Source organism: Anas platyrhynchos, chromosome 2 (assembly GCF_047663525.1).
Source record: "Anas platyrhynchos isolate ZD024472 breed Pekin duck chromosome 2, IASCAAS_PekinDuck_T2T, whole genome shotgun sequence".
Taxonomy (NCBI): domain Eukaryota; kingdom Metazoa; phylum Chordata; class Aves; order Anseriformes; family Anatidae; genus Anas; species Anas platyrhynchos.
This window is the reverse complement of record NC_092588.1, coordinates 26193179-26218219: the sequence shown is the minus strand read 5'-3', so window position 1 is coordinate 26218219 and position 25041 is coordinate 26193179. Positions and strand designations below refer to the sequence as shown.

The window sequence follows — 25041 nt, the reverse complement described above, 5'->3', positions numbered from 1 at the left end:
GAGGAAATGTTCAAGAAAGAAATGTTTTTCATGCAGGCTGCATGCTTAGTGATTGTGCAATGCTAAGCTGTGCGCTGTTGCTCTAAATTTGTGGGAAATGTCAAATAAGGCCAATAATAATACGGGAAGCATTAATGAAGAAAACATTTTGTTTCATGTTCCAACATGCAGCCTCTACTGAACTAAAGCAGTGGACTGAAGCTGGCTCAAGGGGTGGGTATATGAACATAGTAAAGGTGCTTGCCAGCTCTAAGAGTGGGCTGATGCCTGATGACAGAGGTCCTCAAGGTAGCACAAAAAAAAAAAAAACAGTCCAGTGCCCAAACTGAGAAGCATGACAAGTTCAAATTTCAGAGTGAAAGTAACTATACATTCTTGAAAACAGGATTGCAGCCCTACTTTTTAGGCTATAGTCTGTTAATACTGCCCAGATGGGAGCAAAAAACAGTTTAAGATGACAGAGGCTCTGGTTAAAGAATGTGGCACTCGGTCTCTCAGCTCTCCCAGCAGAGAATAACATGCCTGCAAAACAGTTCCATTGCCAAAATGTGTTTTGATATATTGTAATGTACATAACCAGAGGCTTGCAGGCAGCTGAAGTTGTGCAATCTTTCCATGCAGGCTGAGAGAGCTTTCAGGGATAAATAACTTCAAATAAAATCACTTGGAGGCTGTTTATTCAAAATACTTACCGTGTACCTGTGTTTAATAGTGTTTAAAAAAAAAAAAAAGAAAGCAGCCATTTCCATGTAAACATTAACTGCAGACCTCTCTCAGGTCTCTGAAAAAAAACATCCCTGAAAGCATGTTTTTACAAGATGTTACTTTAAAAGGAAGAAATAGGAGGAGCACTGACCTAGGATAGAAAGGTTTGGGTTGTTAGTATTTTTCCTTTGTGTCACTGTGGGTTACAGAATGGAACATGCAACACGATGCAGCTCTCCTGCTCGTTTTCCAGTGGGATTACCGGGGCTGACTGGAGGGATATCTGTGTTTGAATTCAATTAGTTCTCTTTCCTCTCTGGATTAGTAGCCCATTCTGATTAAGTCTTGTTATCTGGTGCTTCAACTCAGTCCAGTGACTGAAGACTCTTGATCTGCCGGATCAGCTCCTTCCAAATGCCCTTTGACACAAGAATACAAATCCATGCCTTACTATTGGTCTTGTTGTTCATGGAAAACAAAAATCCCAGGTTAGTGTTCTTGCATTCATTAACTATATGATCTGCCCAGAAGACTTTATTTTCTGAGGTTTTACTTATTTTGGTAGATACTGTGCTGCATATCATACTGGCTCCTTTCTTCCGAAAGTACTTCAAAGGGAGGGCAATATATTGTTTCAGAAGACAAAGGTGAATACATTGGGTAAGTTGTTTCTGTCTTTGCTTATTTTTTATCCTTTTTTAAAGCTTATTTAATTTAAATAAGATCTTTATACCAGATCAGCATGTTTTATGTATCATGCATCTTGTCAGAAATTATTACAGAAATATTACAGAAAGTCCACAGATACGTAACTTTGTGGTTAAGAAAAGTAACGGAGTTGTTAAATAATTTAATACTGAATAGAATAGAAGAAAATATAACAAAAAGTGCACAGGTAAACATTAAGTTGTTTGAAATGAAATAATACGTAGGTTTTTCAATTAACTACGATTACTCCTCTGAATATACTTCTATTTTGCCAACTCATCCAACAAGAATAAATGTATTCTTTGTGCACAGTGTTAGAAACAGGTCTCATTGTACCTTTCTAAATTAACAGGAGGGAATTAGACTGCATTCACTTACTGTTAATGTCTGGGAAACTTGTTCTTGTCTTCAGTGGCATGTGGGTGAAGGGGTTTTGTTTTTATTTGGGTTGGTTGGTTGGTTTTTCACCTTCCCTGTTGTCTTATTTCTGTCACGACTTTCTAAGGAATAGAGAGCAGCTGATCTGCGAGCTGTCTTCTGCCTGCTAATGACCTCAGTTGAGGTTGTTTGGAGAAACCACATTCCAGGAGAGTCTGGGATCTTCTTTCTTGAAAGCTCTCATTGATTTTAGCATTCACGCAATGCCATAATAAAAATAGCAGCTCAGGGATAAACTGAGAGTGAGAGAAGAGGCTATTCATACTAGAAATAACTACACTGTCCTGGTGAAACAGATGTGTGCTTATGTAGAGCAGCGGTAGGCAGTCCCTACTCAATTACAGTAGCCTCTCTGATGAAGGAAGCAAACGTGTAAGCTGCCACTTTCTCTTTTCATCTCTCTCTAAGATTTGGACTAGAGTAGCTTCTCTCTCAAATATCCGCTGTGCTTTGCTTTGGGGTGGGAATGGAGTACTGGGGGTGGAGCAGGTTCCTCATCTGGGAAAATCAGCCTCTGAGCATGCAAATGTGGCTGGAGCATATGAAACATTAATTCATCAATATTTTTATAAACATAAAATTTAAAAAACAAAAGGAAAGCTGATCACTTCCTACTGAGTGGGATGTTTTCTTCAGAGGAGATCAAAGTGATTTTTTTTTTCAATTGCTGTTTTATTTCATGATGTTCCTTCTTAATGCATAATGTTGTTTTGTTTGCTTCATCTTCTCTCACACTGGAAAATGTTCGACAGTATTATTTATCATGAATACTCCCTTTAAGATTTGCTGAAGTTCATGCCTAGGAACAGTGTTTTGAAGTTTGATCCACACATTTTTGGTCATGATAAAAACTTCAGGCTCATCTTATTTCTTTCCATGGTAGCTATTAATATAAAGGTATATGTTGGTTGTTGTTTTTCATTTGATTGGTTGTTTTTTTAATATATTCTGTATTTTTGATGTTATTTTGTTTTGTTTTCCTCATTTTTGATCGTTCTACTACACACAGGAAAAAAATAGCCAGAATGTACTTGAAGAAGATACTGAGACGTCTCACAATTTTTTTAATGTCTTTCTACACAAATATTGGCTTATAATGCAGGCATATTTAAAATATTCTGGATTTTGTTTTTAGATATCTTTAACATCATTCTTTATCTAACTGAAAACTGGGAAACTATTTTTTTTTTCAGTTTTATTGCCTGGTTTGAATTTTCTATGTTTATTGATAGCATAGCAGACTTTCATTATTGAGAAATTACATGGCAGTAGATAATCAAGTACTTTAAAGACTGTGAAGTTATTTGAAATAGCATTAAGTAGTAAATTTGATACCTAGCATGTTTCCAGCATTGTTGATAGGATATGACGTTCTAAATGCCCTCTTTTTGTAAGGGAATCTGTTAAGGGGAACTATGTTGGCCATCAAAAAGATCCTCCAAGCTATCTACTAGTATTTCTTGAACTAAAAGCAGCCTAATTTCAAATTTCAAAGCAGCCTAATGCAGCTCAGTCCCTCGGGAAGTCTCTGTGAGCGGTCCTTTAGATGTCACACTTCCATAACACCTGACGAAGCCTTGCTCAATCATTTGGAAAGGTTAATTACCTCCTCAAGAAGGAGGCAGTCACTCATTAGGCTGTAGATCCCTGAAGGATGGGGAAGTGTTTGAGAAAATCCTATCCTGCCAAACCAGTCCTGAGCTAATTTATGAAAGAATTGGCTTTAGTTCAGCTTTGGTTCTCAACTATTAGTAAGCTTTAGTAAACTGTCCCTTCCTTCTTCACTTTTACATTAATTCTGGTGGTGACTTGAGGTGAAAAAAAAAAAAAAAAAAAAAAGTCTGTTGACAATTATCTCTTTATGGTATCATTTTTCTTAACTTCCCAGCTGACAGTCTACAATTTTCTTTCTGCTGCTTTTTGTACAGATAGTTGTTGCGCTCCTTTACATGAGACTGCAAACAATTCAGGGCCATCATGCCTATCTGTGCTCAAGGCTTTTTACTTCCTCTCCAGGGGGAAAATTTTCTTCAATTTGCCCCTAAGAAAGAACAGGACCTGTATGCAAACAGGGTTTTGGAGTTCTGTGGTGGAGATGATTTGCCAGCACAAGGCACAAGCAAGTATTTGCAGCTGTTTCACTTGCCTGCTGAAGCCTCTGAGGCACATCAGCATGTTCATACCTGTCTGAGCCTCTGATTTCCACAGTCCATAGGGACTCATAAAGTATGGACTTCCCCTCATTTCATGAAGCTTTTATGTCCTGCATTTCAGATGTCAAACACAAGAGTGACTGAAATACCTGTACATATATTTTCGATGTCATAAAGTTTTCTTATTGCAATGAAGATAGTCTTTGCACTTTCAGCCACATTAAAGAGGAATGCCAGAATGACTGCATACATTAAATCTCAGAATGACACTTTTAGGAAGCCATTCTGATTTCCTGTCTGCTAAATAATTTACTGTAAGGATTTGTTGGCTATTATAATGAAGGTTTTTGCAACTGAATATGGCCACCCCATGGAAGAAGTCAACTTGGTACAGCTGTGATAGGTGTCCCCATCATGAAAGCCCTCCCAGACATTAGGTAGTGGCTTTAGCTTGGATTATGTGCCTTGAAATATCACCTATAGAGATGTCTAAGTGACAGTGAACAGAATCATATTTGACCCGTGAGTCTTAATGTAAGCTTTTCTGCTCAGCAGTTCAAGGCAGAAGCAGTAATGATGGTCCCAAGAGGGGGAGACAACAGGCTGAAGAGTACATGACACATGAAGGTGAAGTGACATTAATGATAGTATGGCAGAGCAGAAGACAAGACTGTGGGTCAGGGTTGATAGGAATAAAATAACAGAAGCTATAAATATGGGAAAGGATTAGACCATGGCAATAGACCATGGCACCCTTTCAAATGTTTTTGCCATTCTCTGGATTGTAACAGCAGTAAAATCTTTGCACTTGTGACAGAAGTGTCGTAATTCTCCTGCTATTCTACAGGAACATTTGTACAGAAAAACAGTTCCTAATTTTCTTAATATCTTGCTGGGAACTAGTATAAGTCCTAAGTAAAACCTTGTTTATTTAAGGAAGACATAGTCCTAAAGAAGGAAAGAAAGAAGGAAAAACTTCAATATCATGACCCTACTGAATGAGACTAGTGCACTGTCAAATCTAGTGGGAATACTGCGACTTGGAGCAGGGAGGGAGCAAGGCTCCCCAAAAGGCTTTGTCCTTAGGGAGCTACTTTCTTGCAGAGTTTCAGCTGACATAAATTGGGGAACTCAAGCACAGTAAAGTCACACCTCTTCAATATGGAAAATGAATCTCTTATCCTTTGATTCTCAGGCTGCTCCTATTTGTGAACTTAACTCTGTGTCTGGTTAAAAGTTTTGCTAATGTGGCATTTCCCAAAGTACAGAAGTTTGAACTTTTTCTTGTTCTAATTTTTTTCTTTCAAAATGTTTTTATCCAAGGTCACTTATTTATGAAAGAAATATTTCCCTGCACAGCTCTGGTTACACATTTTTAGAGATCTGAAATAATCTTTTGCTAGCACAAGAGAAGAAAAATATGCAGAACATTGTTACTGAAAAAAATAATTTAATCTTTAACTAAACATCAAAGTTCAGGTTTGATATCATGCATGCAAGTCACCTGTACTACTGACAACCTATCAATTGCATTTTGTGTCTTACTTTACAGGCAAACAACTTTATCTCAATTATCAATGAGACTTAATTAAGGAAAACAGATAGCCGCTGGTTTGATCACTCTACTTGCATAGCTCCACGTTCAGATCATCTCAGGAACAGCTGCATTTCAAATTCTGACTCCCTTTGAGCTGTGCCCACACTTGTGCATTTTGGCTCAGACCCAGAGACGTGAATGAGCCAGAAAAAAAAAAAAAAAAAAAAAAAAAAAAGCATATAAAAAGCCCAGATCAGGCAGAAAAAACACAAGGTGATTTTATACCAAGTATGCTGCCAAATAGTGGACTTTAAGAGTTAAACCAAGCTCTGCCTGAAGTTCCAGTGTGTTGCTGTCCTGATGGGCTGTCCAGACAGCTGCAGTCACAGGACAGGGCTCCTGCCAACATCTTGTGTAGCCATGGAGAACAGAAACAGAGACAGGAGCTTCTGGAAATATTAGCTCTCCTCTCCTTTCCACCCCCATCTCTCTTCTCTCCTTTTCCCTTCTTTCTTTTTTCCCAACATCAGAAAACTTGTGTCAGTGGTAAGAAACTGGGTATGCTCATTAGGAATTTTAAGGGAAACATATGACTGGTGTATTTGATGCCTGAAATTTCTCTCCCAGACCAAGGTGATGTTTTTTGTTCTTCGAGGGACAAAGTGAAAAGTAAAAGGAACCACCCGTGTGTGAAGAAAAGGTCAGCACAGGGTGGAAGACTCAGCTGTCATGCTTGAACACCTATGGCAAAAATTAATATTTAATTTTACTTCATTGTTCCCCCAGTGCTTCTGCGGTTAAAGAAGTACATTTGGGATGAGGAAAGCATTTAATTTTTAAAGAGAGTTTGACATCTTTTAATCTTTAATCCTCATCAGGCCTCATTAGTTATTTGATCAACTAGAAGACTGAGTTCATAGAGTCACAGAATGGTTTGGGTTGGAAGGGTTCTCAAAGATCTCAAATATGTATCAGATATATATCCAGATAAATATTCAAATGCAGTGGCAGCCAAAGGCAGGGATGCCACCCATTACATCAGGTTTCCCAAGGCCTCATCCTACCTAGTCTTGAATACCTCCAGGGATGGGGCAAAGGAGTTGCACCCAAAAAAAAGGTATAAAAGAATGCATCATTATAAAGTATTCAGGGCTGCTAAAACAGACATACGTTACAAAGGAAAGCAAAATTTTCAGGAGGTTTAGGATTATTTTTTTTTAATGGCTACTGATCCACATTTTAACAACATATTTGCAATCAAATGTTTTCAGCCAGTGTCATGTCAAAGAGTTTTGTTCTGCACTACACACACAGCTTTGCTTTATCTCATAGTATTTTGAGGAAGTTTTCTTTGGAAGTGCTTTGTAGTGAGGGAGGGAAAAGGAGAGAGAATTTAATTTCTCTTGAGGCAGGCACCAAAAAAAAAGGTCATTGTTCTAAGCAAGCATTGGTATGAGTAAGCCTGACCCAAGAATGGGTGTAGTCAGGGGACAATCACTGCCATCCAGGCTGCTACATTTCCCTTCCCCATTGCATCCCTCACCACTGCAGTGCCTGAGGGGTGTGATGTGTGCACGAGGCTGATTTATCTCTGCAGCTACACAGTTTGGTAGTTTTCCCCAGCTCCTGCTGTATTTGGATCTTGCCCTGCGAGCAGTGGTGCTGGAAGCTCTCACAAACATGTTATATTGGGCTCTCTTGTATGAAAGTGTTCCAGGAACAGGGTGTTCAAAATTCAATCCCTGTGCATGTGAGTGGCTTTCGCCCAGAAGTCAAGTGAGGTTAATAACTAAACAAGATGCATTATTCACTGCAGCCGTAATCTCATCTCTTGGAACAAACAGCTAAAGCTCTTTTCCTCATCCTCACATTAACATTAGCCACCTGAAGCTGGAGCTTTTGAGTATCTTTTTTTTTCTTTTTCCTGTGTTCTTCAGTAGACAATTTTCAGATGTATATGATTTGATTTATATATACATATAAATATATGAATAATGAAACAAAGTTCTTCCTGGGATATCAGCATAATTTAGGGAGAGGTATACCTGTGTGGGACACTTCAGTTCTATTAGAGAATGTTTCCATAGGTAGGGTGTCTCTTTCTTCCCTAAGATTAATTCAGTAGCATCATGTAGACTTACAAGTCAATACAGATGACAAAGGTGAACTCAGAGTTCAATTTCAGGAATGTGAAATGAAGAAAGGAAAGTTACAGGGTCTGTGACCAAGGACAGTGACCTCTCATTCATCCATTAAAAAGGTACGCAAGGGTGAAAGGTACGAAGATCCACTAGTATGTGGTTCCTGGACTACAAGGTGAAAGCAGGCAAAACAGTTGTTCTTTGTACCATTTGTGCCTTGTACAGTAATTATCTTACTCATGTCTCTGATGCCACATACTTTACAAAAGATGTCCTCTCCTCTTGTTTCCAGGTAATGGTAGTTGAAGATGCCGGCGCCCTGGCGAATATGCTGCAATAAAAAATCCAAATCCAAGACTGGAAATGCTGAAATGGACAATATGGCAGACACAAGTGATAAAATGCAGATGAAAAAAGAAATTACATTACTAAATGGAGTTTCTTTAATTGTTGGGAACATGATTGGCTCTGGGATATTTGTATCTCCCAGAGGGGTTTTAATGTACAGTGCTTCCTACGGACTCTCTCTAATCATCTGGGCTCTTGGCGGAATGTTTTCACTGTTTGGAGCTTTGTGTTATGCTGAATTGGGAACATCCATTGTTAAATCTGGAGCCAGCTATGCCTACATCCTGGAAGCATTTGGTGCCTTTGTGGCCTTCATCAGACTGTGGTCTTCTTTGCTAATTATCGAACCAACAACTCAGGCAGTGATAGCAATCACATTTGCTAACTATATTGTTCAACCAATTTTTCCTCATTGCGAGCCACCATATGATGCAGTTAGGTTGATTGCAGCTGCTTGTATTTGTAAGTAAAGTTCTGATTGCTAGAAAATAAAAAATATAATTGTAGGTGCACAGGGATATTTTTCAGACTTTTTATGCCTTTATTTTTCATGAAAATAATTATTGCCTCCATAGAACATATTCTGAGGAACTCATATGCTTTTTGTTTTGTATTTTATTTGAGGCTGAGATTATTAGAGGGAAGAGGAGAATTCCAACAAATTGAAGGAAATTGTGGTTGCCGATTAAACATATCTCTGTGAATCATGGGTCTAATTTGCAGCCCATGCATGGTCTATGTCCTCTCTCCCCTATATCTTGCAAATCATTTAAGATGAAATTAAAAAATATTCTGCCTAATATGCATTTTGTCTCAGGAAAAATTGAGTAGCGACCACATACTCCTCAGGGATAAGCGTTAACAAGTCTATCCTCCAGTAGATGGACAGTATTCAAATTCTTTTCCATAAAGTTTGTATTTGTCAAGATAGGTCATTCCTCCCTTCCCTTCCCTTCCCTACCCTTCCCTTCCCTTCCCTTCCCTTCCCTTCCCTTCCCTTCCCTTCCCTTCCCTTCCCTTCCCTTCCCTTCCCTTCCCTTCCCTTCCCTTCCCTTCCCTTCCCTTCCCTTCCCTTCCCTTCCCTTCCCTTCCCTTCCCTTCCCTTCCCTTCCCTTCCCTTCCCTTCCCTTCCCTTCCCTTCCCTTCCTCACTATGCTATAGTATGACCTTTTTTTAAATGGCTTAAATTGTATAGCAACAAAAACTTCTAAAGGGATGGGTAATTTAAAGTTAGTATAATGTATACTGACAGTTCTGCAAAGATGTTCTCTCTGTAGCCCTGACCCTCACCAGCATGGTACAGAAGAAGTTCACTTCTGAAGAAGGCTCCATGATATAAGTTGAGACCATCGTGGCCACTCCACACTCTAAAAGGCAACTAACCCTTTTCCAAAAAAAACTTTTATCAGCTGAAAGTCTCCACTTGCACAGAAAAGCAGTTATTTATTAGACCAAAATTAATATTAATTTTTAATTTCCCCAGTGCTCTACATGCCTCTCTTGAAGTCACTTAAGAAAACCAGTCTTCAAATACTGATGTTTCTTCGAGCCTTTTTTTTTTTTTTTTTTTTAAAGTTATTCCTGCTGTAGTCTTCATGTGAATCATCTGCAGTGTACTCTAGTACCTCTGATTTCCATGAGCTCATGCACCAGGTGTGGCTGGCAGCTGCTGCTTTCTCATACAGAAAATTAGCTGACCAGGCCTACAACCAGCATTTTGGGTAGCAGCCCAGACTGCTGGGAAAATTACAGTTTATTATATTGACTGCGATATGCAGTGTCAGATAGCAAGCCTATTACTAGCTTGAACAATTTTGATAAGGCTTGGGAGCAGTAGATTTAGCTGGCACCTCACCAACACAGTGCGGAGAACATTTACATCTGTACATTGTATGATTTACTGGGAATCTTATGGAAAGATACTGCTGCCTTGAATTTAATGACACTGAAGCACGTAATACATGTTGTGTTACATACATATGAAGTAAATGTATCCTTTGCTGTGTTTCAAATAGCACTTTATAGCATCATGAAAGATGCATAAATGTTCGGTATTAAAAATTTCAGTCAACACATATTCTATCCTTTTTAAGAAATACTTGCTCCACCTCTAGCACTTATTTGTATATATTACTTTATTTTTAAATGAGACGTATGTGTTAAATTCTTTACAAGAGATTTTTTTTTAATTACAGAGAATAAAACATATTTCAATGTCTATGCCACATTTACTAGAGCAATATTTTCAGCAGTCCTTTATTTATAGGCATGTTTAACTTATATTCAAACCTGACACAGAGTAGGAATAATTATTCCCCCTCTTGGGGTTTTTAACACCAGAATAAAAATAAAATTTTGTTCCTATCGCACAACATTGATATGTTAATATGGAATAGTGACGACAAATCAGGTCCTGATTCCATAAATAGTTAGGTGCATCATTACTTTGACAGCTGGCTGGAGGACACCCAGTCAAATATGTAGAGCTGCTTGTGACAATGAAGACAAAAGTCCTATGAGCATCTGCAGTTGGATGTTAATTTCCTCACTATAAAGAAAGGCTTCTAAGTGGTTTTCATTTTGGGCATTTTCATTTTGAGCTCAATGTCCTGCAAAGAGCATCCAAACCCCTTGGTGCAAAAGCTGTCCTTACTCTGTATGTAACTAGAGCTTGAATCAGCAAGGAGAGCTTCAGGAGAATTTCAGTCTGATTCAAGGAGAACTTCAGTGCAAAAAATGAATATAAAGAAATCACATCTACATGTGAGCAACTCTGTTAATTTTAAGAAAACTTAAAGGTTTAAAGATTATTTAAAAGGAACAGGGATTATCCTAAAATTCAAAATTTGGTAGTTTCTTTCTATCTCTTTTCATGGAGTAAGCATCACAGGTATTTCATTCATCTTCATAAATCTAGGTGGTCCTGGAATGTTGACATTTGTTTCTGTTTTATTTCTTGAAAGAACAGTGCTCTCTGTAAGGAACATTTGAAATAGTGATGCCAAACATACTGTGCTCCTCTCATGCATATTACATTTCTCTACAGGTTCCTTAACATTTATTAATTGTGTGAATGTGAAGTGGGGAACTCGCGTACAAGATGTTTTCACGTATGCAAAAGTTATGGCTCTTATCTTGGTGATAGCTGTTGGCCTTTACAAGATTGGTAAAGGTAAGAATATTTTTACTTTATGTGAATTCTTAAAAATGAACCATACATGAATTTCAGAATCCACGCAGGAAGATCAGACGCTATAAGACTTGTATACAAAGTATTATTTATTCAGAAAAAGTTGTCTGTCATAGGAAGATTAGAGGAATTTTACGGCTCAGTAAGCACCAGTGGTTTAATTATTCTTTTGTCCTTATTGTGGCAAACCAGCGCACACCAAGTCCTACACTGCAAGGCTGAGTAGCAGATAGCAGCTGAATTAACATCAGTTTGGTGTTAACCAGATTAAAGTTAGCCTCAGTGTCTCTGTCTCATGCTAGTGAAAATTAGTAGACTAGTGTTGCTCCTTCTTCTGGGGCACCGCAGCATAGCAGATATCAGAGGAAGAAGGAATTTGCTCTTTTCTTCAGCTACAGGAACGAGCCCCTGGTCTGTGGTAAGAGGGTGTGCTCATTCCTAGAAACAGGGGACAATGCTGTAACACTGCTCTCCTGTGAATCACTGTGGTATCATAAGGCATCACAGGATGGATGAGCCATCTTTTATGAGCAGTAACTGGGCTGAACTGTATTTACATAACAGCAAAATGATCGTTTATTCCAGTGCTACTTCTGATCTTTGCATATGACAACAGATTTGATTTTATTAGTTTGGGCTCTGGTGCAGTGAAGTCTCTTCCAACTCTAGCTCTGTTGCTTAGTTACTAAGGTTTCTTTTTCATTTTCCTTTCCTATGAAATCCCTAAATAGCCATTGTGTCTTTATTCAGTTAAAATAGAGATGGTTTTCCCTCTTTGGTTTAGGAATTGTCTTTTTCTTCTGCAGAAACTAGCTTGTAAAACCTAACAAGAGTGTTTGTTTTCCTATATTTTCTGGCCTTCTCCTTTCCTTGGCTCTGGTTATTATACTGTAAAGCTACACCAGACTTTAAGGGAGGGTGTTGTTTTTTTTTTTTGTTTTTGCTTTTGTTTGTTTCTTTAGCCATAGTGGTGCATGTCAGTTGTCATACATTTGTTCAAGCCTAAAGAAATCTGAATAAATGAATGCAGTCCTGAGGTTGGTTCCTTTACGTTGTTACCTGGGGTCAGGAGGGAAAAAGGCAGAGAGGAAGTCATCCTGCAAGGAGTGCAAAACGCTGAGGGCTTGAAATAGTGGTAAAGGTCTCATCTCTACTTTGCCTGAACAGAACCAAGCACTTAAATACAGCAAGGACTGGCAGGAGAAATGATCTAGACTTCTGGAGGAAGTTGTGACCGGGTCAATGCCCTCTTTTCAATGCCCTCTTATAAACTCAACAGCTGCTTCAGTCTGTGATGCTATGATTCAATGGAAAAACCAATTGTCAAATTTTAGCCTTGCTATACTCCTTCTGACGTGCCTCTTTTTTTCAGATATGCCTCTTTTTTTTTTTTTTTTTTTTTTTTTAAACACTGTGAATGTATCTCATTTTGAGTAGGTTTGATAGTTAGAAAGCTTTTCTTGATCCTATTGGATTTTTCCTTTATTTGTTCCTTCCTGCCATTTTCTTCCGCCATGTTGCTGAAGCATGTTTGGATAGTGTAGGTTTGCCTTCCTTGATTCTTGCATTCTCCAGAGAAAAAGACTTCTATGAATGTGAAAAACTGCTATTTAGTGTTCTTCAACAATTGCATTGCTTTTGTGGTATCAGTATATTCCTTAGTTTAACCACATGGTGAAGTTGCTTCATTTTATAGGAAAGACCTTACTTTCTTCCCTAATAGAGGTTTCAGTGTATTTCTGTCTTCCTTAATACCTAAACCCACTTCCATTTATGTTAGATAGTTCGCTTTCCTCTGCAAATTCAGACAGGCCTTTCTTCCTCTTTTCAGCACTGCAGTGAAGATTCATGCAGTTTCATGAACATTTCTTCTATTTTGCAGCTTTATGCAGGTTGTTGTCTCATCTGATTGATCTAAACTAGAGGACAACTGTGAAAGAAAAGGTTTTCCTGTGTCTTAATTTTAGGGAACTGCTTTGTGGGAGAGAGCATCCTACTGAGAATGGTGTCCCAAGAAGTTCTCGCTCCACTGGTCACAATTCCTCTGGTGACAATAAAGGCATGGTTAGGAGAGGAGGAAATATGAGACAGATTCAGGAATTGAAATTGGGTTTCCAAACCTTTTCTCCCTGGCTGAGAGGGCGTAATGCCACTTCAGCACATCACCCTCCTTGGGGTCGGTGCCAGGCAGGGGAAGCTGTGAGTTCTGGTAGAATTTCACAAGTGATGTCCTAATAACAAGCATGGGGAAACGTGTTCTGCTGTCTCCCTGTTGCTGTCTGAATGTCTGCATGCCTCTCCTATCTGTCAAGTAAAAATGCAACTTTGAGGTATAGTAATGAAACCAGGATGGAATGGGTTTTATTTGGGGGGGCAGGTGAGACGTTTAGTGTAGTGTCTTTCTAGGTCCCAACCTTTGACGAGTAATAGGTAATTTGTATCTGCTCTTTGTACAGGAGAAACAGAAAACCTGAAAGCTCCCTTCGAAGGCTCAGCAACAGACCCGGGAATGATCGCACTGGCTCTGTACTCTGCCCTCTTTTCCTACTCGGGGTGGGACACCCTGAATTATGTCACCGAGGAAATGAAGAATCCTGAGAGGTAAATGCATGTTCTGCTTTCAGAGCACAGGAAAGTGTTCTGCTAAGGCAGGCAACGGTAGGACAAGCTCCTTTCTATTTGTTTCTGATGGAAGTTATTCCAACCATTTTCTCTACAAAAACTCTTATTTCCAAAAGTACTAGTAAGTGCAAGAACTCTTATGGATTATTAGAGAGATTTCTCACCAACTGTATCACATGAATAAATCATTTTCCTACATGTACGTATTTTACACCTTACGCTTTCAGGTAGAATTTTTAAAGCAGGAGGAGAATAAATTTCTGCTGAAAGCAGAGAAAAGTGTGGGTCCACCCAGCCTTCTAAAACCTCCCACTTCTCAGTCAGACAAAGCAATTACTTTATTTTCCAGGGCTGCTTTTGCCACTAATAGAGTAAGACTGTGTCAAGTTTATGACTGTTTTATCATGTGAAATACAGCTTAACTGTTTAATTTTGCTAAAGATGAAATGTTAACCAAGAAATGAAAAAAGTCCACAGTAGCACTGGAAATGCCATCTGCTCCTCTCTGTAGGGATGTCCCCCCCACTGATATAGTCCACCTTCTTTTGGGACATACAAAGGTTATGAGTTAGGAAAAAATACTACGATCAATAAAACACCTAAGCATGTATATTAATCTCATTGCTTAAGTGCTCTCTTACACTGCTTTATATAAAATAAGTTTATAGTTTTCAGCTACAAATGCACAATTTTTCTCTAAAACTTGTGACAGACCCACAACCAGCCAACTAGGCTGCTTATGGAATTGTTTTACACATGGCTGCACTTTATTTTGTAACCTCGTGATTAAAAAATGTTGGATTGCACAAAAGTGATGGAGGTATACATTTAGAAATGTTTGAATTTGGGAACAATTTTTTATTGAAAAAATGTGGAATAATTTTGCCATTTTCCTTTTGCAGGAATTTACCACTTTCTATTGCAATTTCCATGCCTATTGTGACTATTATCTACTTGATGACTAATATAGCATACTATGTAGTGCTGGACATGTCAGCTCTCCTCACAAGTGATGCAGTGGCTGTCGTAAGTTAAATAAAATGATAAAAACAAAAGTTACTGTATGTAAGTAAGCTCCATACTTTTCCCCTGTGGAAAAATCTCAGGTAGCATACTTATTAGCAAAACAATTGAAGTATTTCCACGTTGATGATTTTGGCTTTGTTTTAATTTGTATGTGTGTATGTATAGGAGTCCTGGTATATTAGAAGTTGCATATAAGGTTCATATCCAGTAAATCTGCTCTTTTAAAATACTCTTTTATACTTTGTACATCCTGCACATAACAATATTCACTATAAAAGATGTTTTTACTAAAGCCAAGCAGAATTTGGGTGTGGGTTTTTTTGTTTGTTTGTTTGCTTGTTTGGTTGTGTTTTTTTTGCTGTCATTCTAATGTACTGTAGGACTGCAGCAATATTTTCAACACAAAAATATGCAGTGAAATGCTTTTTTAAAAAAACTTCTCAATATTTTATACAAAAGTGCGATTATAAATCATGGAATAATGAAACCAAGATTTGTCAGATTACATTGTAATCAATACATCTTCATCCATTAAGTTGCTCTCAGCTTGATTTTTCCAAAATCCTTTTTTATCTGTCATTTTCATTTTTATATTGATCATTTTATCCAATTTCTAATTTTCCAAGCCATTGCCAGTGTTAGAGAAAAGCAATGGCTGTGACACTATATTTAGGCTGCTGTGTTCTCATAAGAGCTTCGCAGGATTGTCCATATGTTTAATGTAATGGGCCTCACTATTGTTTTCTTTTTCCATTGCAGACGTTTGGCAGTGAAACCCTTAGTTATGCTAAGTGGATAATTCCTATAGCTGTGGCCATGTCCTGCTACAGTGGGTTAAACTCTTCAATAATTGCAGCATCTAGGTATGAAATATAATATATATTTAAAATAATTGAAATTGAATCATTTGCTATTAATCTGAATTATTTACATTGTAAAAGTGACATTTTTTGCCATGGTGAATTGTTCATTTATGCTGTAGGAATTGTTATGATCTGGCATGTTATCGCATGCCAGCAGTTGGTGATCAGCACCAGCTGATAAACTAAAGGCAGAGGAGAAAAAAGCAGCATTTACAATAGAGTAAAAAAAATAGTGTTGTCTTTGTCAAAAAGCAATAAGATATTCCTCAGCTAACTGTCTGGGTTTTGTGTGCGTGTGTTTGTGTTTGTTTTTGGTGGTGGTTTTGGTTTTGTCTTTTTTTAGGCTTTTTTACGTTGGAGCCAGAGAAGGACACCTCCCGGACAGTCTGAGCTTGATTCACATAAAGTGTTTCACACCAGTCCCTGCTCTTCTCTTTAATGTAAGTGAAAGCCTGGCCCAGTGCCTGGTGTGGTTTGTTGGGGATGCAGCACTGGGGATGGAGCCCTGGGAACTGCTCCACATCCTCCCTGCCTTCTCTTGAGGTGGGTGGGGAGTTCTTCCTCAACTGGTCAGGATTTCTAAAATTCATTGAGGGTAGAGGTAGGGAGGTGTTATTCTTTTCTGGTGGGTTTTCTTCAGTGGAAAGAGAATTGCCTGTTTCACATTTATGTGCACTCTGTGCAAGTAATCAGAATTAACAACAGAAGCACTACTAAAAGATTGGCTAACTTTGTAACACGTAGATAGGAATTAAATCTTTATGTGAGTCTTCGGAGTGTCCACGGGAGAAGAAAATTATAGAAAGATCTCTCAGACCCTGCTATAGGCTGATTTTCTAGGGCTGTAGAAACACTTGGGCTAAAGCATTTCAATTTAAATTCCTATTGTTGGATGCCTATACCCGTATTTACATTTTCCAGCTCTCACAATACAAATAAATGTCAGGACAAAAAAGTGAGGGAGTGTAGCCCACAGAATTAGTGCAAATGATTTTAATAAATAATCCCTAAATCTATTAGGGATTATAGATTAAAATGGGGGGGATGGGGAGGATGCTTGTGCATACAAGCAGAGAAAGTGAAATCATTCAAGAGTGTTTTATTGCTTTTTATTTGAACGTGTATTTTATTTGGTATCTCCCCTTACCCTGTGTTACATACAGCATCATACAGGTCCTGTTTGACACCAGATAATTTATTAATAGTTATTGTCTCGTTATGGATACTCTTCTTGGACAAATTCTATTTGCACTAGTGTGATGAGTTGTGTGTACTCCCTTAGTACACCACCATTCCCCTTTTTCCCAGTGGATTTTTTTTTTCTGTGCATCAGAAGAAGACTGTATACTTCTGTTCCTTGTGTTTGTAAAAGTGGGCATTGAATTTCTACTATTTTAGGTTTCATTTTATCCTTGCCATGCAGAGTATATAGCATACCTGCATACCACAGAATTTACTCTAACGGTTTCAATCTATGAGTGCATTGTGAGTGCCTCCAAAAGAGAAACTAAATTAAAAGCTAGTTTTCAAACTGAAGACAACCAGAAGAGCAAAGTAAGCTGTTGCCTACAGAAGGCTTCTTAACAATCCTCTCCAGCACCACACAGCTTGGTGTTATCGGGAATCTTTCTGAGGGTGCACTCAATCCCACTGTCCATGTGGCCGACAAAGACGCTAAACAGCTAAATGTGTTTGAAACAGGTCCTTTTACAACTTTACTACCTCTTTAGTATAGATGACATGTAGTTATTTTCCCATTAAGAAGTCTTTCTTTTTATTATCTCTAGGGCTTAATGACTTTGCTATATCTCCTCGTGGAAGATGTCTTCCTCCTCATTAACTACTACTGTTTCAACTACTGGCTCTTTGTGGGTCTGTCTATCGCAGGGCTAATATATCTGCGATATACTCAGCCACACAGGCCACGGCCTATCAAAGTAAGTAAATGAGAGGAAATAAACTGCAACAGCCAGCTAATGCACATGTTTATGTTACCCATACTACCAGAACCATAACATTACCAGTTATGTTATAGGCTATTTATTTCAGCCATAGAAATCGTGTTAGCAAAGAAGATAAGAAATAAAGGATCAAAACTTATCTGAGTTTGCACAAGAACATTTCTTCTGGTACTTTGTAAGGTTGAAATGATATTTTCAGTTTATCTTTTTTCTTTTCATGAAAATGTAATCTGACTTTTCAGTATAAATAGACTAAATAAATATTTGGGGTTCTTGGCCCATTCTTGATCCTTTAGGTTTTGTTCACAGGGAAACTCGATATGTGATGGGGGCTCCAGGGAAGTTCACACTCTGCTCAAACTTAGAAATTCATCAAGAATCCCTCCAAAGCCTATAAACAGCCCAAATTCTGCTCATGCAGAAGTTCAAAAGCTTGAATAATAGGCATTCAGTCCTCCTGCTGCATAGGTCATAGGCAGTGAGATGCTAGCTTAATAACTGCCTACAGAAGGGCATCTGGCTAACAGTTAGGAAAGGGAGCCAGCACAAAAATAAAACACACATACAGTTTGTTTCTAGTTTAATCCAGGAACCCAGGGAAGCAGGGATGGGCACCCAAAGCTTTCCCCAGGCACAAAAAGCTACATGCTGGCTCCTGTTTCACTGCACTCTCCTAGTTTCATGACCTGCATCTCAGCCCTGCAGCAATGCAGCAAAATTATGAAAAATCCAAATGAACATCACATCTTTTCAAGCCTTTCTAAATATTTTTTCCTTGTTACTCTGTCTTCCTAACCTCCCATGTTCTCTTTACCAGCACTTTTTTTTCTGTTTAAATGCAATATCCTGATTATGCAAAACATGGTTCAAACAAAGGAGTTAAGTATGATAAACACCTACTCCATTTTTAACTTTTATAAGGAAATATAAATATTTCTACCAGTAAACTCTCCAGATTTCAGCTAGTATTCAAATGCCATCTTGAGGCAGGCTTATTACTGCAGCCAGAGAAAAACATTCTAGTGAAAATTAATTCCATAAAGAAGTTATTGCAATTTCCCTTATTTGTGATATAATTGCAAAGTACCCCAGCAAAATGGTTGTAAATCAGCCATTAGGTTTAGTAGAATCAAAACGGTGACTGAAAGCCCAGCTGAGTTTCTTCTATTTCAAATTTACAACTAAAAATTTGTGATTGAATTTAGAGGGAAAATTACCCATTACTTTGTTATTAATTTTAAAATACTGCTTTCAAAGATTTGTCTCTTACTAATGTGGAAGGGAACTGTGCTGAAGGAAACAGGTCTGAAACCCCCCAAATGGTCAGATACACAGGCTTGTACCAAACAAGAAGCTCTCAGCAGCATGCACTAGCATAATTGTACTTATGTGACTGGAACCATTCAAAAGATATAGACAGCGCATAGTAGTCACATAGTCAGTATTTATATTTTATATTATTGACTTGTCTAATTTTAATCTGTAAAGCTTGACATTATGTTTTCCAGTAGAATATTTACTATTTCTTTTATTAAATGTTGATTTATTTATTTATTTTTGTTTCCACAGCTGAACCTCTTCTTCCCTATCATATACTGTTTATGTTCCCTTTTCCTGGTCATAGTTCCTCTCTACAGCGACACAATCAATTCCCTTATTGGCATTGGTATTGCCCTCTCAGGCATTCCTGCATATTATTTGGGAGTCCACCTGCCTTTTGAAAAAAGGCCTAGATGTCTGCAGTGGCTTTCTGGTAAGAGATACCATCTTGTCTTAGTCACTGTGCCAGAATCCTGAATTCTTGATCAAAAGAAAGAACAATTTTTCCTAAATTCTTTTTTTCCCTATGAAGTTTTGCTACGCTGTGCACAGCTTGTCTGAGATCATTTGCTTCTTCACATGGCCCTGAAAACAAAGCTATGCATAATTGCACAAACCAGTCCAATATGTGGATGGAATATGGTCATTAGTGGTGTTGAGCCATTTCAAAATGTTGGCTCAATAACAGTCCTGTAGGATTGTGAAGAATAAACACATACAGTTTGATATCTTGGAAGGCAGAAATACCAGGATGCCATTGTTTCACTTCCTCCTCAAGGAGTGGAATATCTGAGTCAGAAGAGTCCATACATTTTCCTAAATTATGAAATAATGATTATTGGCCTGAAGGCTAGATTCCACCCCTCAAGTTCAGTCGATCTTGAAAAGCAAAACTTTAATATCTATATTCATTTTAAACTCAGATGTCAATCTTACCATCTGATGGAAATATTGGTCCAAATATGAGAGACTTCATGTATAATTTTTTTTTTTGCATTAATCTATTCATTACATATGTTTAATAAAATTCATTATTTTTTTAAGATTTTCCTAATATCTGCGTAGTCTTTCCAATACTTCAAAACTGACATATATGTCTAAGATATTATAACTTTGTCTCAGCTACACATTTTTTGTTCTCTGTTACAGTTAAAACAACAAAATGCGTTCAACTGCTCTTTCTCTGTGCACTGTCAGACCTGGACATAGACATGGAACCTACAGAAGCCAAGAGCAAATAGAGCTGCACCTTGACATTGAGAGTTGAACCTTGACACGTCATATCTGGAGCATTTTTTATAACCTGAAGTCCTCCCTGTATCCTCAGTTAAACTAAAGCTCTAACAATTGTCCTATGCATCAGTTTGATGTCTACAAATTTGTTCTTGTTTTATAAACCACTCGTCATCCTCTGTTTTACAATTTATAACAAAAAACATCTGTTAACAGTTATTGAGTAACATTTTGAAACTATAAAGCACCTTATGAACAAATATTTATCAGTAGATAAGTGCTAAGTATTAGATAATTGCAAAAGTGAAATGAAAACTATTAAGTCCCATCAGAATCCTAACAAATAAATTGACAAATTTAACAAAAATCAAACCAAATACTTGCAAGAAACCTGAGTTGGGAAGTAGAAACCATAATGCACTTCTAATAATATTATTAAATTCTTGGCCAAAATAAAAAACATATAGTTAATACCGATAGACATGCTTTGAATCATTGTAGAATTAGCATTAGACTATTCTAATGTATAATTCCCAGCGTACATATGGTACCAAATGGAAAAAATGAAAGTTTTCAGTCATTTAAGTTTTGTGAGAAAATTTCCTTTGGTGGTATCCCACATTCATTACCCTTTTGCAGAATCAGTATTTTCAATGCTAAAGTATATTTGGGGAAAACACATTCCCATAGTGTCCACTGCTTGCCTAGAAGTATCAAGTGTGGCCCCATAAACCACATCAATTTTTTGCACAGTAGAACTTATTTAAGGAATTCATAAGGTGAAATTAAAAACGACTGATATTTAGAAAATCCCTTGAGCCACTGCCCAACCCTGCAGGCTGATCTATCAGAGTCACAGAATTGTTGATGTTGGCCTCTGGAAGTCTCCTGGTCCATCCCTCTGCTCAAGCAGGGCCACCAAACACAGGTTGCCCAGGACTGGCCTCAGCAGTTCCTGCTGGCACAGCAACCTGCAGCTCTGCTCTTCAGCATACAGAGAGCCTCCTGCACCCACTGCCAGATCTCCACATCATTCAGATGCCCATCGCACAGCTGGACAATTGCACCCACCAGCAAATGTCATGAAATAAAAGGACAATGGAGAACTACATTCGATCTCTTGAACATTTTTCAGTTTGGCACACAGAATATGAAACCAGTCCTAATTAGCTGCCCGAAATGGAAGATGAAATAACTGTCATGAGAAAGAAAAGAAACAATCAACTTTGCCACCTAGACTAAAAAAATTGATGGTCCGTTTCTAGTCTGCTTTGCTGATATTTAACACCATTTGTTACGCTTGTTGGCAAGTCATACTTCTTCTGTAATTATATTTGAATGTAACATATATTGTTTATAATTTGAATTTTTATCATTCCTATTCAATTAATCCCAAGTAAGGTACTTTTTTAAATCTTATACAAATCCCTGTAGCATCTAGCATTATTGTATTTTATTTATGTCATCCCTGAGAAAGATGAATGGAATATAGAAGAAGGCAATTGTTGCTTCTGAAACCTCTCTTCATTCCTTCCATATGATGTTAAGGTTGTTTGCCAGATGATAATTCCACGCATCTCCAGCCCTGTGCTTGCTCACAGGTCTCCTGTGAAACCTTCTATTTGCGTTTCTATGCCATCCATTATGGCAGTTGTGGTGGGACTTTCTTTTGATTCAGAGTACAAATGATTAAAATGCACTAAACCAAGGTAAACATGAAGCTATCAGAGCTGCATGTTTTGCTTTTTCGAAGTTATGAGTTTCATGCACTAAAATCACTTTAGTATCACAGTCACAAAACATTAAGAGGGAAAGGGTGTGATTTAGCTTGCCCAGCTCAGAACACTCCCACTTACACGTACACAAGCGCCTCTGTTACAGTATAGCACTATGTTGATCCTGCTGTACAGTTTTACAGAAATACTGCATTCTCACCTCATTTTTTAAAGGCATCGGGTGAATAATGGAATCAAGGTCTCAGATTTTATCAGAGCACACAGAGAGTACAAACCCTAGAAGTCAGTACCAAACAAAATCTGACAATCTGTCTCCCCAGAGTTCAAAGCTGTGCTTAGTGCTGAGCTATGTGTCATACCAGGACAGCACTGCAGCATCCTCTGAAGTTATTCATAACAGGACCAAAGCTACCAAATGATTTGAGACAAATGAGGTGATGTCTCAGGTGGTAACAGATAGCAGGTACCAAAGGTAGTCTATGAACTAAGTCTATAAAGTCTATGAACTAAGACCATTTCCATTGAGAATTCTAAGCTGATAAACTTTTTTTTTTTTTTTCTTTCCAAAATCTGTTTTTGCATGAATCCATGAATCTGTTAACTTTCTGGGCATAACACACAAGCCTCCATTTTCTTTCTTTCAGGACAGGAGACATATTAAGAATATCAGTAGTCAGATGCAAAGCTATAAATGTGAATAATGTTATTGAAATTATGTATGGACATTGGAATCTCAAAAATGTTCATGTGTTTGTTGATTTTTCACTCCTTACAAATAATATATGTAAGTTATTTTCAAATATCTAAAGCCAAGTCCTAGATGCTGAAGTATTTAAATAAATCAACATTTGATCCTTGGCAAATGCAATAGTTGTGTGGTTTTAAAGCATAAAAATAGCATTACAAGTGAAACTTGTCCTACCTTATCTCTTATAAGTTGGCTTATTAGGAAAACAATGAAACTCCAGTTCTTTTTTTCCCCTCAGTCCCCAGTGTGTACCAGGGATGCCCCATGCTGGATTCTGCACCTGGGACGGGGCAACCTTGGCTGTACATACAGACTGTGGTATGAGAGGCTGGGGGGCAGCCCTGTGGAAAGGGATCTTAGGGTTCTGTTTGACAGCAAGTTGAATTTGAATTAAGTGTGCCCTGGCAGCCAGGACCCTGCCCTGGGGTGCCTCAGGCCCAGCACCAGCAGCCGGTTGAGGGAAGGGATTGTCCTGCTCTGCTCTGCACTGTGCGGCCTCACCTCGGGCGCTGTGTGCAGTTTCGGTGCCACAGTATCAGAAGGACATAAAACTACCATGGAGTGTCTGAAGAAGGGCTGCAAAGACGATGAAGGGTCTAGAGGGGAAGGCATATGAGGACCAGCTGAGGTCCCTTAGTTTGTTCAGCCCAGAGCAGAGGAGACTGAGGGGAGGCCTCATGGTGGCCTGCAGCTCAAAAGCTCTAAAAATAAAAAAGAAAGTTGACTGAGGGAATAAACAAAATAAAGTGCAAAAGTAAACAAGATGCCAAATAGTGTATTTGTCTTGTATATTGGGAGCCTAGAAGTGCTTGTTCAGAAGCACATACTTCATGTAATGGATGTCACTGAAAAACACAAAAGTTGAGTGGGCTACTAAATATCTGGTTATTAGCTACCTACACAGGTCAGTATTATAGTCAAAGTAAATGCATGGAATTTGTTTTACGTGGCCATGGTTTTGAAACAAGAGAGGTTAACATTAAAGCAAATGATCATGAATTGATCCTCTCCTAACAGAAAGAATACATAGAAATTAGCTGTTTCATGCTACAATTGGATAAAAACACAGTAGAAATGACTCGGCATTTAAGGGGTGGTCACCGAAAATGCGCTGTGTGTCAACTGAATATACTTCAGCATATAAACAGAACAAAGATTAATTCAGCAATGTAATTAATTAGTGCTCAAAAATGCTCATTTCACAGAGCTAAAAACAACTGTGAGCCACCCCTGCTGGACACAAGGCAGAGTTTAAATTGGGAAAAAAAAAAAAAAAAAGTTGTTTAAAAACACTACCGACATACAGAAACCAGAATGAAGAAAGGAATATTCACTGGTTTAAGGTTGTAATAAATCCTTCATCTTTACAGTGGAAGTGCAAAGAGCTGTTTATAAATAGAAGAAAGGCAAATTTTCTGGTAATGACCATAAGTTCAAAGATAAGCTGCTGAACAAAATGCCTGACCTGTTTAGATATGCTTTTACTGTAATGCAAGAGAAAAAGTTCAGAACCTGGATGTAATGTTGCAGTATGAACTTGAATCAAAGCATCCTTGTTAGGATGATGATACCTTTTTTTTTTTTTTTCTGCTCTTGCCCCTACCGTACCATCATAAAAAGGAAAGCTACAAAGAAATTCATCCCCCTTTTGCTGTCTTAGGAGCTAGGTTCATTCTGGTTCAACGTGTGTGTGGTCTCTTAAGCAGAATGTAAAATTTCCCGTGGTGTTACATTTTCCTCCACAAGAGGGAGATGTCCTTTGCTTGATGCGCTCACGAAAAGGAGACCGAACATGATTTTGAGACATGTTCAGAGCAGCAGAATCAGAGCGGTGTGTGTATTCGTGCTCACAGCAACAGTCCTAAGAGGGACAGGCTTAGCTCCAGTGAAGAATGTCAGCCACACATTCTGAGTGATGCTGTATAACAGCCTGCTGCAAATTTAGATGAAGACAAGGTTAAAGTTCAAACATTCCCATCTCCTTATAGGGTGCCTTTGTGCTTGAATTAGAAGAAAGATTTTTTTCTAATACTATTTCCAGTATATAATACCATGTATAAATACCTAATTCAAAAGAATGATGAACACCGCTTTTGGAACTTCCACATTAAATATAATAAAGCTAATAATAGCTAATAAATTAACTCTTTTGTGGAAATGAAAAACATTGATCTGTTTGAACATTGGAGCCATTATCTGACATCAGAGTTCCCCTTTTTCGTTTTCTTTTTTCTTTTTTTTTTCTTTTTCTCAAATAAAACCTGTGAAATCTCCTAGTCTCTCTACTGTTTGGTAGTAAAGACCTATTTAAA

General features: G+C 38.0%; 1 protein-coding gene across 3 annotated transcripts; it reads left to right on the top strand.

Annotated features, from left to right (window-relative positions):
• Nucleotides 1-893: 893 nt before the first annotated feature.
• LOC101800982 (Y+L amino acid transporter 2) lies at nt 894-22844 on the top strand. Of its 3 annotated transcripts, XM_038175011.2 has the most exons (11): nt 894-1193; nt 1271-1365; nt 7975-8492; nt 11077-11202; nt 13677-13821; nt 14745-14868; nt 15628-15731; nt 16075-16171; nt 17519-17668; nt 19262-19445; nt 20162-22844. In XM_038175011.2, the coding sequence occupies exons 3-11, from the start codon at nt 7991-7993 to the stop codon at nt 20251-20253; spliced, it is 1524 nt and encodes a 507-aa protein (XP_038030939.2). In that variant the 5' UTR covers nt 894-1193; nt 1271-1365; nt 7975-7990; the 3' UTR covers nt 20254-22844. The 3 variants fall into 3 exon arrangements, with proteins under 3 accessions (XP_038030939.2, XP_038030940.2, XP_038030941.2); XM_038175012.2 differs by lacking the exon at nt 1271-1365; XM_038175013.2 differs by lacking the exons at nt 894-1193; nt 1271-1365 and adding an exon at nt 2097-2223.
• Nucleotides 22845-25041: the final 2197 nt, after the last annotated feature.